Source organism: Populus alba, chromosome 11 (assembly GCF_005239225.2).
Source record: "Populus alba chromosome 11, ASM523922v2, whole genome shotgun sequence".
NCBI lineage: Eukaryota > Viridiplantae > Streptophyta > Magnoliopsida > Malpighiales > Salicaceae > Populus > Populus alba.
The window spans coordinates 10,067,762-10,082,224 of NC_133294.1; the positions used below are offsets into that span (position 1 = coordinate 10,067,762).

General features: G+C 36.3%; 1 protein-coding gene across 2 annotated transcripts; it reads right to left on the reverse strand.

The window, feature by feature from the left end:
• Positions 1-4,653: 4,653 nt before the first annotated feature.
• Positions 4,654-13,070, reverse strand: LOC118058353 (sulfate transporter 2.1). 2 transcript variants are annotated; one of them, XM_073412495.1, is made up of 14 exons: positions 12,641-13,070; positions 10,955-12,303; positions 8,724-9,112; positions 8,576-8,624; positions 8,264-8,471; positions 8,010-8,184; positions 7,826-7,891; positions 7,077-7,307; positions 6,851-6,977; positions 6,471-6,757; positions 5,679-5,872; positions 5,507-5,589; positions 5,109-5,185; positions 4,654-4,996 (listed from the first exon to the last, which is right to left on the reverse strand). In XM_073412495.1, exons 3-14 carry the CDS (start codon positions 9,045-9,047, stop codon positions 4,856-4,858), a joined length of 1,962 nt encoding a protein of 653 aa, XP_073268596.1. In that variant the 5' UTR covers positions 9,048-9,112; positions 10,955-12,303; positions 12,641-13,070; the 3' UTR covers positions 4,654-4,855. The 2 variants fall into 2 exon arrangements, with proteins under 2 accessions (XP_073268596.1, XP_034926956.1); XM_035071065.2 differs by lacking the exons at positions 10,955-12,303; positions 12,641-13,070 and having other exon boundaries at positions 8,724-9,264.
• Between the last annotated feature and the right edge of the window lie 1,393 nt (positions 13,071-14,463).

Sequence of the window (14,463 nt, forward strand, 5' to 3'; positions counted from 1 at the left end):
GAGCTGATACACATCCCAACCTCTACAAGCAGCAAGAGCTAGTATCATTCGAATAGTATCCCATCGAGCTACCGGTGCAAAGACTTCAGTGTAGTCAATTCCAAATTTCTGTGAGAAACCCTTTGCGACAAGCCTTGCTTTGAATTTATCTACTTTCCCATTCTCATTGAGCTTGGTCTTGAAGACCCATTTTACTCCAATCTGTTTGGCTCCATATGGAAGTGTAGTCAGCTCCCACGTTCCATTCTTCTCAATAGAATTAATTTCCAAATCCATTGCTTCTCTCCACTTCGGGTGCTTGGCAGCTTCTTCAAAAGAGATGGGATCATTGGAGGCTGTGAGCAACATGAAGTTACTTTCTTCATCTGAGTCAGATAAGCCGTCACCAGTTACATAATCTTGCAAGTAAGCTGGTATCCGTCTGACTCTCCCTTGAGCTGGACTGGAAATGTCTTCGCTGGATGAAGAAATAATTCCAGGAGAATTTGCATCAGCAACTCCAGAACTATCACCAGTAGTATTGTTGTCATCCTGTGGGTCTTCTTCTGCATTATCATCTCCTTCAAATGCTGGTTGCACATTAATTTCATCATTGTTGTCAACCAACTGTTCTGTTTCTACATTGTCATGTTCTCGTGCTGGATGATCCTCATGCTGCCATTCTGTTTCTGCATTGTCTCCCCACGAAAGAGTTTTGATTTTTCAGTTTCTACCGTACTCCAATCCCATTGCTTATCTCTTCAAACACCCACATCTCTACTCCACAATGATTTTTGCAGACACTGATCATACATTCTATAAGCTTTAGATTCCTGACTCAACCCCAAGAAGATACACCGATGGCTTTTTATCAATCAAGTTTTTGCCGGTGCTTATCATGAATATGAACATGACCAATGCAACCGAACACTTTTGAAGTTTTTCTACTGATGGCTTGAACCCAGACCCAAGCTTCCTCTGGTGTCATGTCTTTAACTGCAAATGTAGGACAACGGTTGAGCAGATGAACTGCCCAGTTGACAGCTTCTGGCCAGAATATTTTTCGTACCAGCTTTTCTGCTAATATACAACGCACCATATTCATAATAGTTCGGTTTTTTCGCTCTGCAACCCCATTTTGCTGAGGGGTATAGGCTGCTGTGAGTTGTCTAACAATACCATTAGAGCTGCAGTATTCATTGAAATCAGACGAAGTAAACTCCCCCCCCGATCAGTTCGAAGACAGCATATAACATTTGCAGATTCTTTTTCTACTAGACACTTGAACTTTTTGAACATGGCAAGTGCTTCGGATTTAAGATTCAGAAAATAAGTCCACAATTTTCTGCTATAATCATCTGTAAATGTGAGTATATACCTCTTATGACTGCTGGACTCGGGTGTAATGGGGCCACAGATGTCAGCATGAATGAGTTGCAATTTTTGTGTAGCTCTCCACATACTCTTTCTGGGGATGAATTCTCGATGCTGCTTCCCTGTCATACATACTGTGCAGACAGTAGAGGACTCATGGAGATGAGGTAGGCCTTTCACCATTTGCTTACGGGACAAGGTACTCAAGCCTTTGAAATGTAGATGCCCATATCTACGGTGCCATAGATCAGCTGGACTTTCAGATGTAGTCTTGAAGCATGCAGGAATGAGGACTTGAGTTTGCATCTGTGTTTCTCGTTCAGCCAGAAGGATAAACATCCGATTAGCAGACATTTGGGTACTCATAATTAACCCTCGTTTATGATGATAAATTTTGCATTCACCATGTTCCATTAGAATAGCCAAGTTGCGTTCTTGAAGCTGACCAATACTAAGAAGATTATTTCTTAGCTCAGGTAAGTAAAATACATCACCAATCAGCTGACTTGTGCCATTAATCCGAAGCTTGATGTTTCCTTTCCCCATCACAGCCATTTTGGTGTCATTGCCAAGCTTCACAAATTGTCGAAAGGTTTCATCCAGATGACTGAACCACTTCTTATCTCCTGTCATATGATTGCTGCAGCCCGAATCAAGAAACCACATTGTTTCTTTTGAGTTGGTAGGCGCTGTTTGACACCAGGTGCTGTTTGAGCCATCATGTGCTGTGTAAGCCATCAGCAACATTTCTTCTTCATTTATTTCAGCATAATGAGCTCCCTTTTCCCAGCTAGGACATTCATATTGAAAGTGTCCTAACTTGTGACACTTGTAGCACTCCACAAGTGCTTTGTTAAATCCATGTCTGCCTCTACCTCTTCCACGACCCCGAAACGCATTTCGACCACCGCGACTCCTTCCTCCTTCATATGAAACATTCAGTGCTTGTTCATCATTTTGAAAATGACGATTCAATCTTTGTTCATGAACAAGTAAACTGCTTTGTAATTCATCTATAGTAAGTTGGCTTAAATCATTAGACTCCTCTACTGAACATACTACATAGTCAAATCGAAAAGTCATTGATCTTAGAATTTTCTCAATGATGGTCACCTGCTCCATTGTCTCACCATGAACCCTCATCTTATTCACAATTGTTAATGTTCGAGCAAAATATTCATCCACTTTCTCCCCTTCCTTCATCTGCAGCACCTCAAATTCTCTTCTTAAAGCTTGCAGTTGAGCCCTTTTGACTCGTGTTGATCCCTGATATTTCTGCCTCATAGAATCCCATATGCTCTTAGCACTTCTTTTATCAAGGATAGTCTCCATGATAGTGCGATCAATGGACTGAAACAGATAGTTCTTTACCTTTAAATCTTTGATTTGAAGTTGTTTTTGAGCCTCGGTTGGCACAGCTCCAGCTCCATCTTCTACTGCTGAAGAAACTCCTGTTTCTATTAGATCCCAGTACTCCTTTGAACGAAGAAGATTCTCCATACGCATAGCCCAGTGGTCATAGTGACCATCAAACTGAGGAATGGCTGCTTGAACATATTTATCTGTAGCCATCTCAGCCTTCTCGTTCTCACAAAAGAATAATTCTCACAAAGTGATCCACTCTTACTCTCGTGTTTCACTCACTCTCGTGTTTCACTCACTCTTGCTCTCGTGTTTCACTCACCAGTTGCCAAGTGATTGACTCTTGCTCTCGTGTCACTCACTCTTGTGTTTAGGAATTGCAATTCCAAACAGAACACTCAACCAAACTCTCTATATGTTGAGGCTCTGATACCAAATGACAGTTTCTTAAGCTTTTAATTATACAAACAATTGTTAAAAAGCAAGAAAGCTGTATATTTCAGATGAGAGATTAAGGCTTTATATTAGCCTTTACACAGCAGGAGTAATGGAAATAACGGAACCACTAAAGACGTGGTCAAGCGGTTACAGGAAAATCAAATTAAAACTGAAGTCCAAAGGATCCGGACATTATTAACTTAAATAGCAGTAACGGTTAATATTAAATCAACACAACAGAGACCACCACAAGCATCAAACTTTAATTTTGTCTAACATTTGTTCGGAGGCGCAAGGCGCCTAACCCTCCCTTCATAACAGCACCTCCACAATTGTTCTTCATAATTACTCTATACGGTGTTTGCCACCACTCCATACTCCATGAGACAAGCTCATTTGATCCAAATATATAAATATGTAAACACATAAGGCAACGCAGGACCACAAAGAGAACATCATAACAACACACAATATTCACTCTTTTAAGCTCTCGTTCTCTTTGGTATAGTTTGTTTCCCTCCTACAATCTATTCATTTAAGCATTTAAGAATCTACTACCCTGACAAGAGATTTGTTTTTGCAAGAAAGCATGCATGGAATAGCCCGTTCAAACACTTGACCCCAATAAATTATAATGGGGGAAATTCCAAATCTAATTTGAAGTTTTCCGAGTTCATCGCCATAAATCTAGACAATAATGAGGCAAAATGGCAACTTTTTTGGAGAGTTCAAAACTGAAATTAAAAGAATTCATTGAAAGGGCAACTGAGTGGGAATCAGAAAAAGTAGACGTCATTGATAACAAGAGAAAGGCAATATTGCTTTTCAATCTTTAGAAGAGTATTGTTACTGGTAAATAGCATCCACCAATCACCACTTAACTCTTGAGATACAATATATGTGGATACTTCTTGGAAGAAGCAAATTAAGGTGTGTTTATTCAAATTAAACATACATAATTGTTGCTTTTAACTTCTGTAAATTAAAAAAAGAGAGAGGGGGGCAGGCTAGAGAGTTACTTTAGCTTTATAAATCTATAAATCATGAAAGAAATGGAGGACAAATTCCGTTTCAGTTGGAAGCAATATTGATAAACAAGCGAAGAGTATTGTCATAGACAGAACAAATAATCTTGCAAAAAAATACCTCGTAGTTTTTATAATTGATATATATTGTCATGCAAAGAACAAATATTACGAAAAACTTTACAGATAATTATTCGTTGATCCACAGTTGCATTCTCATGCCATATTGATTCGTTAAAATGATATCATGTAGATAAGATGCGATAGTAAAATCACTACTTGGCCCAAATTAATCAAATAATTAAAGGCTGTAAAGGTGAAATGGAAAACTTGAGGCACTTCAAGAGTAAAAAAAAGAAGATCCTGACAGCCGGAGGAACCGTATGTATGATCCATGGGGCCATTTCGATCCAAACTTAGGGTTTGAAATTAGTCTTAGAAACCTATAATTCATTTCGCGTGACAAAAGGGTAGGGTTTAAATCATAGTCTAATACATAAAATCACAACTTAATGCCATCAGAAGCACAAATTGCTGCTTGCCTTTCCCTCCTGGACCTGCAAGAACTCCTAGGATTGGAGGAGAGGAAATTAAGCATCGCTTTGTTATATATCCCTGTAAGAGGGACTAGATCCTACAAGATAGACGAAAGCTAGCAGAATTATGAAAACACGTGCTTAAACAGCAGCCATTTTGGCGCCCAGACACATATCCACAGCTTCGCCGACTGTCAAGAAGACCCTTCCTCCCATTTTCGTCGCAAAGTTGGCTAGCCTTAGCTTGTGAATCACTTGCCACTTAGGGTTTGTTATGGCTAGCTGAGAGACAAAACCAAAACAGGGTCCACGATTAGAAATTTGAACAACGAATTTGCATCACGAAAAATACATACTAGCTAGGAGTGCGAGTTCGCATCAATCATTGTATGACCTCCATTCCACCTGAGGCAAGATTGTTTTGCAATTCCAACAGGGAAGCTATTCCCGACATATCAATGTTCATTAAATCTGTAACACAGAAAAAAATGAAACAAATAGCTATGTCAGATATATATAAAGAAAAAACGAAAAAAAAATACTAGCTAGCATAGTTATAAGACCCAATGTGAGGTATGATCATGGGTTAGATGGATTGACTTGCAAGTTGAAAATCAACCGGATTATGATTTTCTTTTCTTTTTTTCTTAAGAAAACTTAGATATAATATTGTTTTTGTAAAAAAAACTTGTTCAAAATAAAACCTGTTCCGGGCTGAATTCCAGGTCACCGGGTTTTATAACTATGCTAGCTAGGATGAACACATCATTGATTTATCCTGTAGTCACTTACTGGACATGTCAAGAATCACAACTTGAACTGTCCTTTTCCCTTTACTGTCGTTCTCTTCCTCTTCCGTTGCCCATTTCATGATCCTTCAACAGATTAGTAGATGAACAGGAATCAATCGTAAGTCCTTCCTTGTACAACATATATATAAATTATAGGGAGGAGTGGTCTTTACTTTTCTTTGACAAAGTTGGCATTTGCAAAACAGAGCAAACCAGACTTAACACGGATTATGAGAGCCTTGGAATTCTTAACAGCCATAGGATATTGATTGACATCACAAAAAATGTCAGTTCCAGGGAGTCTTCCAAGTTCTTCTGTGCCTGGTCTGATTGAGATTATAATGATCTTCACAAAAGATATTATAACCTGAAACGCAACAAATCAGCTCAAATTAACAAGCGAAGCTTTTCTCCTACCCTCTTCATCTGCGCACTCAAAAAAGATTCTGAGACAAGAAATGTTGTAGTGGTCTAGATCAATGTATTGCTAAATATTAATTTCGCCAGACATACAAACTATATTCGGCTACTGTTTTGCCACACCCACTGGCATGATGTATGACATTACGAAGCGTTGTATGGTATATATCTTTAATGGCAACGAGTGAATCAACTTTTCGATTTTTTTGTGTAGGGATCATTTGGTTCTTTTCACCAAATTCTCTTTTTATGATCGTTGCATCAAATCCACTTCTCTTTTAGGTGAACCACGTTCTTATTGTACGAGGAGCCACGAAACAAATTACAACCAAAAGCTACATAGTTGAGTGATAGTTCTAATTCTACAACTTGCAGCGAATAGAATCAAAAAATTAAAATATCGTTGTTTTGAAAAAAACTAAAATAACCAATGGTTTTTTAACCGGGTTTAACCCAACTTAACCAGGTGGTGGGTTAATTTGTTTTTTTTTTACTAGGTCACACTAATTAATGCATGCGAAGTTAACAGCAGAAGCAAACGTTACCGCAGCTAGAAGACCGATCTCCACAGATGCAAATAATACCCCAAAGAAGGCCCCAATACAAACAAGAAAATCTAGCTTATCAACCTTCCATATATAGTATGCTTCATGAGGGTCAACGAGCCCAGGTAAAGCAGAAAGAATGATTGCAGAAAGGACTGCGATGGGAGTAAAGTACAAAAACCTTGTGAACAATTCCAGAGATATGATCACAGTAATGGCCATCACAATATTTGACATGGCAGTTTCACATCCAGCACTGAAATTTACAGCACTGCGCGAGAATGAACCTACATCCATGGTTTTAATTGTTAATACATGTAAGAAAATATCCAAATCTAGATTAATGTCAGAAACGGCTTAAAGTATCAGAAGAATCTAACCAGTTGCTACATAGCAAGAAGTGAAAGACCCCAGAATGTTCATAAATCCAAAGGCCACCATTTCTTGGTTTCCATTGATGCGGTATCCTTTTATGGATGCAAAAGATCGGCCTACTGCAGTTGCTTCCTGCATTCGACATAGCAACAGAATATATAGAATGAAAGTGGGTAATGTTGATTTAGTGTACTTCTCATGGAGAATGGACTTGAGCTATTTGATACCCACAGTGATCGCAATGACGGCGACTATAAGTCCAGTTTTAGCAACTTCTCCGATGTGTGGGTTATTGAACTGCAACTCATGGATTGAGCCTGGGTTTAAGCCCTTTTTAATGTGTTTTATAATCATTACCCCATGTTTATCAGCTCTGGTCAGATAAACTAGAAGAGTTGAGAGAACAACAGAAATCAAAGGAGCAGTTGCAGGCAGCCAGAAGAGTTTCCTGTTCCTTTTACCCTGCAAGAATCAGCAAGTCTTTCATTCTGTAATGACTAAATAACAGCAGCAAGATATATTACTAATCAGCTATCACTGCAAAAATCAGTTTCCAATGACCAAATCATTGGTCGCCGAACACCCTGTTTTTGGTCACCAAAGGCTCTGACCACATTATTTCCAAATGACCATTTTTGTCACCTATTTGTGGTCTCTAGAACATTTGGCGACCAAAATTATGAATTCCGTCTCCAGTGATGTGGAGTCTATAGCATCGAAGTTAGTCATCTAAAACTCGTTGAACAATCTCTTGTGAGTGTAAAGATTGATCTTCGGAAACGAAATTCATCAATACAGGGCTCCTATACGGATAAAATAATTTATTCTAACGAAATTGGTTGACTCTAAGCTTGCCAATAGTGACCAAATTGGTCTCCAGTGGTGCTTTTGGCAGCTAATTCGGTTCCCATAAATGATATTGAAACAAAAAAGAAGCAAGCTTTCATGAACAAATTGAAGTTATTGCGAATAGGACTTACCACAAATCTGGTTAATATAATAAAACTTAAGAATGAGCATCCGAGTATAAAATTATGCGGATTCCACTGTGATCAAAATAGAAAAACGAAAGGATAAATTGGCATTTCTATGGAAATATATATTAGTATGAGCATTTAATAGGCTTTGAGCGAGGAAAATATTTACGGAAAATAACATACGTACATAATGATGAACTGATCTCCAAATAGCTTGCATTACAGAGATAACATCAGTCTTATTTGTGAAATGAGCAATCCCAAGTAGTCCTTTCATTTGTTGAAGACCGATGACAATGGCTGCCCCTGACACAAACCCAACAATTGCAGCATGGGAGAGAAAATCCACAAGGAAACCCAGCCTGCATATTCCCGAAAAGGAAAATTATGGCGCTAAAGTATTAACATCAACCAGCAAAACTACAACTGTTAACGAACCACCTAAATAGTCCAAATGCAGCTTGAAAAATTCCTGCAAAAAAGGTTGTGGTAAGAACAAGATTTCTGTAGGCAATTGGATTAGCCTCAGGATCTTCTAGTTTCGGAACCATCGAAGACATAAGCAGTGAAACCACAGCCACTGGTCCAATTGCTATGTCCCTTGAAGTTCCCATTACAGCATAAATGAGAGGTGGAATAACACTTGTATCTGAAAAGAGAAGCGAATTCATACGTGCATGCATATATATATATATATAGTCCGTTTATATCAAAGATTGCTAGCTAGCCAAGAAGTTCAGTAATGAAACTTACAGAGGCCATATTGAGGATCAAGCTTCGCTAGAGTTGCATATCCAATACTCTGCATGAAATTTACATGATCTTGAGATTAAGTAAAGGGATCGGTTACTAGAACTAGAAATGTTGACTGTGTAAACTTCCATCCTTGCTTGTGCTTTACCTGAGGAATGCAGAGACTAGCGAGAGTTAGACCCGCCAATAGATCGTTCCTGAGTTTTGTTGCGTTGTAGTGCCGGCACCAACTAAAGATAGGAAACATTGCCTGCAGGACTGAAATTACTGTCTTAAAAAGGCCATCCTTGTCCTTGAGATATGGAAATCTCTTGCCATGAGGCAAAACAGTTTCCCTGGCGGAATCCATGAGCTCTCGCCACAAGCTAGGTGGCTCAGGAGCATTGAGCACCCACTGAGCCTTTTCAGCCTGCCTATTTTTCTCAAGGTCAAGGATTTCTTGACCATCTGTTTCAATGGCCGAAGAAGCCATAGCTGATTGAAGTGCTCAGGGGAAATAGAAGAGTCTCTTTCTCTGTCTCCGATATGTCTCTGAACCTGTGGAGAAGACAACATTCGGACAAAAGAATGGTTCACTCAGCACCATGCTTAGAGAATGGTCAGATGCTAAAGTGTATATTTCACCTTTACAAAAAGACTATCACAGACCAATATTTGATTTGATTTTCGAATTTAGGTTGCCAAACAAGTGGAGAGATGCAAATTCCCTCCTAGCAATTACAATTTACAAATCAGGAACTAATTTCATTTTCAATAAACTAAACTTTAGAGCCAACTCTTCGGTTTTTCCAAAAACACTAGTAGTGTTTTTTCTTTTCGTTTCTTTTCTTTTCTCGATAGGAAAAAACACCATAGTTTTACATATTACGTCAGCCCCCAACTAGAGCCCATTATGATTTAGTTGAATATAAATGAGAATATGAACTTATGCGCAGCTTGCAATTCCAAATTGACTGCGCACGATTTCAAATCTATTAATCTCCACTAGGTGTAGCTAAAGAGTTTGAAATCTACACAGTAGGTTTCGAGTTCGAGTCAGGGCGTGCACCTTTTGTAAGAGCCTGGGACAACCGGAGTTTTACTCACTCACCTGAACCCATAAAATGCACTTTTCGATGAATGAGGTTTCCTCAAATCCAAAAAATAGATTTCAAATCTATTTCAACACTAAATTATGAAAACTTTAGCTCTTGTTTTGTTTTTAATTTGATCAGTGTTTATATAAATGATTTTTATTTTTTATTTTTCAAATTAAGAACCATATTGATTCAACATATTAAGTATTGGAAAATACTTTAATAATAATTATACATTATTTTCTAACATGAGCTTTTTAAATTTGAGACTTCCTATTATACACTAAAATTAAGTAAAGAATTATGAAGAGTCCGTTTGGCATTGCGGTAGCTGTTGTGGTTGTGGTTTTAAAAAAGTTGTTTTATAAAAAGTACTTTTAGTTGAGTTTGGTTTGAAAAAATAGGTGTTTGGTTAAAACTGTGGTTGAAATTGAAGTTGAAAAAAAAGTAGTTTAATGTGTTTGGTTAAAAATGCTTTTAAAATTGAGGTTATAAAATTATTTTAAAAATATATATTAGTACTTATTATTTTTAATTTAAATATTATAGATTTAATTATTGCTATTTTATCATGAAATAAATTATACTTTATATAAAAATATTTTTTATTATTCCATGAATCTATTTATAATTTCATTACGTACGAAATATATCAAACAAAAACTACAGTTTTTATAATATTTTTAGCATGTAATAAAATTAGATAAAATATTATCAGATATAAATTTTACTCTAAACTAATTTTTTTAAAAAAAAATGTTAAAAAAACAACACGCTAAAAAAAATAACACACTAAAAAAAAAAAAAAAAGAAAAGAAAAGAAAAGCACGCAGGCAAGTGAACAGTGCAGTTACCTGCACTGTTCACTTGAACAGTACACACCATATACTGTTCATGTAGTTGCACTGTTCAATGAACAGTGCAACTACATGAACAGTACACACAAAAAGCATGAAATGGCTGCTTCCCGTTTCCTGCGTTAGAAACGCAAAATTTTGTGGGGTCCAGTGAACAGTAAAGTGATTCTTTTGTTAACCAAACGGCTGCGCGCTGCGTTTTCAATAAAACGCAGCCGCAGCCGCAGAGCCAAACGGGCTCGAAGTCTGGAACACAAAAAATATGTCAAACTGGATTGCAGAATAACCTTGCATAAATGATATGTCAACTTAAACACATAATAACAGGCTAAAGAAATGGGTTCGAGTAGTTTTGGGCAAATAATAATGACGTGAGATGTGAAGGACACCACCACGCTTAAACAGTGTGTGTGCCTGTGTGGTGTCCTCAATTGTTGGAATGCTACCTTTCCTGGTGGGGATGGATGCTTCTCAGCGATCCCTTACTGGTGGTGCAGCTCGTGCATGGATTGGTGTCGCGTGGAGGTTTTTTTTTCTTTTTTTCCTTTTTCTTTTCCTCTATCTTTTCTGCACAAATTCTCTCAACATCGTTCAATATTTAAAAAGAATGTTGTCTAATATGCATATTGAATGTTTATGTTCATGATTAGTATTTTTTATTAGAGAATACGTTAGCAATATTTTTATATTTTTTATGATTTAAAAAATTTAACACAACCAGGTTGTAGCGCGGGCCAAACTCTAGTAGTGACTATAACTAAAACATGAAATATTTAAATATTACAGCTAAATTTAATGACTAAAATTTAAGCGTTTCCTGAATTATTAAACGCATTTACCACAGCACCTGAGTTTCATATAATGGGCTATTATGCATAAAGAAAAAAAGATCAATCTTTGTTTGAACATCAACCAAATACGTTGGAGTGTTCTACGGCTCATTAAAGCATTCCCAGCATTTGAATCTCCCACAGGGGCTTCATCCATATATTTTCATGGTGTTACAAATACAGTACATGTTTTTTTTTCCCAGTAGATTTGCAGTGTTTTACTTATAAATAGCAAAGTTTTTCAGGTGGATTACAATGTTATTCAATCCTTATTTCTAAGCAAAAAGCCAATACCTTGGTTTACATACTAAAACTTAATGTCTTAAAAACTACAATACGGCAACTTATCTGAGAGATGCATCTAATTGTTAAAGAAATAAGTTCTAGTTTCCCCATTTTCAATGAAATGCTTCTCTTCTGTTGACAGCAGAAATGTTTAGTGCAGTGGTGGCTAATTAATGGCATCCTGGGTCCTTGTGCGCATGTAAGGTCCATTGCTCTGTGTGGGCTACATGGTTAGATCTCTTCAGGGACTGGAGTCCTTTTCCTCAGGGAGCCCACATGCAGAACCTGCCAGACAGGAGATGCCAAGCCATGTAATTATGATATAAGCAACCTCACCACGGCCATTGTTTAATTACTTGCAGGGTTGAAGAATCCAGGACGCCTTCTATGTTCACAGTGAGAAGAAATCAGGTGGGTTTGCTATTTTTGAGAGAGTGGTTGGACTGAAGTATGAATTTCGATTGAGTGTATCGTAATTGTGATATAAACAAAGCATAATTGGTTGCAATTCAAATCTGAATCGACACTAAATTATTTGCATATATAAATGAATTTTAAAAATATATTTCCTAAATCCTTGCATGAAACTAAAGAGTCTTAGCTGGGAGCTACTGTTTGTCTTCCTCTGATGCCCCAGAATTCTATACCATATGCATGCCTGTCAATGAATAGATAAGGTTCTGCAAAAGAAGAAAACATGTATACGAGAGAAATCAGAGAAAGAGAGGGATGATCTATAATTAATATCAAGCACATAAATTAATACACACAGAATTCTTTTCTTTTCTTTGCATTCAAGAGGAGACTTCGGTATATTAGTTTCCAGATCATCCCCATATTTGTAGGGTAAGCCGATCGTTATTAGTGAAAACGAAAAAAAGACGCACAATATAAGCTTGCTTACATGAAGGGATCATATATATTGCATCTCCTTAAAGAAAATCTATAAAAATGGAGATGGAAATCAATAAATACAACACCAGAAAGAGAAATATCAAGAAGAGGATAGATGCTTGCACTTCGAGGGAGTTGTGGTGGAAGCGGATGGTGCTTCTACATGAGTACTGCTTGACCTCTCTTGTTGCTTCTTCCACCTCTCAATTTCCTTCGACAGCAAGCCCTTGCATTCCTCCTCTCTGTCATCGCGATCACTTTCCTTCGTGACTCGAACAAGCTTTCCATTCTTAAAATTGTAACCTATGTCAAAACACATCTTCTTGATTAATCTTGATCTCTCGATTTTCGATAAAGAATCCAGGAGAAACAATGGGAGCTTTATCCTGACTGTTTCCTTGAGGCTCTCTCCCCTTTTCCTTTCGAGAGGGTTTTGGGTTTGTCACCAAGAAGTGACGTACGGTGAATACAAGAAAATGAAAATGATGATCACTTTAAGAATAAGTTAAGTCACAAGCAAACGAGTGGTGGGATACGCTAATTCGAGCCTAAATATCAGAATCATCACTATATATATGTGTGTGTGCGTGAAACGTTGCTTCAATAAATTTTATCCTGCCCAACAAACTTCCACGCGTTACTCTCCATCTTTTGCCTGCTTTTTAAGGCAGCAGTTCTTACGTTAATATCAGATATTTATGACATATTTGCATGCTGTGCCTCTGCTTAACAGTAAAAACTTTAATTTTCTGCAGGAAGATCTTTCAATATGATAATGCTGCCACCATATATATATATATATATATATAATGATGTAATAAGTGCTCAATGATAGTAATATGTAATAACAGTAAATTTAAATGAAGGGATTAGTCATTATTCTATTTATTTCCCCCACAATTAGATTCAACTTAAAATTGGCTCCATATTGCGAAAAGCTAATCGTTTTTTAACATATGGTGGCATGTTAGAGACTAATTAATTTTATAGCGATAAATGATTTATTATAAACAGTTTTTTTGTATTAAATTTCTATATAAATTGATCGTATAGTAATCTATAAATAATTAAATTAAACATAGATACTATAAACTTTAGATTATGTGTCTGCGCCTGTTAATTTCAATGCTTAAAATTAAAGCTGCTTTAGCAGAATTGTACATTGCATTTGCTTATTTAAAAAAAGTTGTAGTAGTTGTTTTGAAGTCTGATAGTGATTATTTTTTAAAATATTTTTTATTTAAAAATTTATTAAAAAAATATATTTTTTTTAAAAATTATTTTTAATATTATTATAACTAAATAATTAAAAAAATATATATGAGTTATATTTTTCAGAGAAAGAAAACAAGAGAGCATTGTAAAATATATGAGTCCAATATATTTATAAGGGCATGTAACTCAAGCCGGGCCCAATAAACGACCCATTTAAGAATAGCCTATCCACCAATAAAAGATTGAGGAATGAGAGATCATTTGAAATCATTTTAATTTATTTTTTTTTAAAGAATACCCAAAAAATACCATCCCCATTTTCTGGAAACCATTTTTTTTTGTCCTTGTGCATTTATACTAAGTGAATTGTGGATCATGTAGATATTATATAGACGAATTAAATATACAAAATTATCATGCAATGTATTTGATGTGAAAATTATATATACTTTTTATGCTTAATAACAATATTTAATATCTACATGATCCACAATTCACTACTTGCAAAAATATATGTTTTTGTGAAGTGTTGATAAATTTTCTAAACCTATAGCTTATGGTTCATCAATAATATCTCAATTATTATAAATAAATAAAAGTTTCTAAACCTGTTTTGTTTTTCTTTTACATAGAACACATGATTGCTCGAACCTAAAATCTTTTATGCATGCACATTATTATGTATAACTTATTACATTATATGCATAGTGATTTCATACATCAATACACTT

Bases quoted from the DNA above. Each gene is read 5' to 3' on its own strand.
- LOC118058353 (XM_073412495.1), bottom strand. From the start codon at position 9,047: ATGGCTTCTTCGGCCATTGAAACAGATGGTCAAGAAATCCTTGACCTT. The intron at 8,625-8,723 runs GTAAAGCACAAG...AATTTCATGCAG, and splicing joins CTAGTCTCTGCATTCCTCAG to AGTATTGGATATGCAACTCT. The intron at 6,758-6,850 runs GTTAGATTCTTC...CCATGGATGTAG, and splicing joins TTCTTGCTATGTAGCAACTG to GTTCATTCTCGCGCAGTGCT.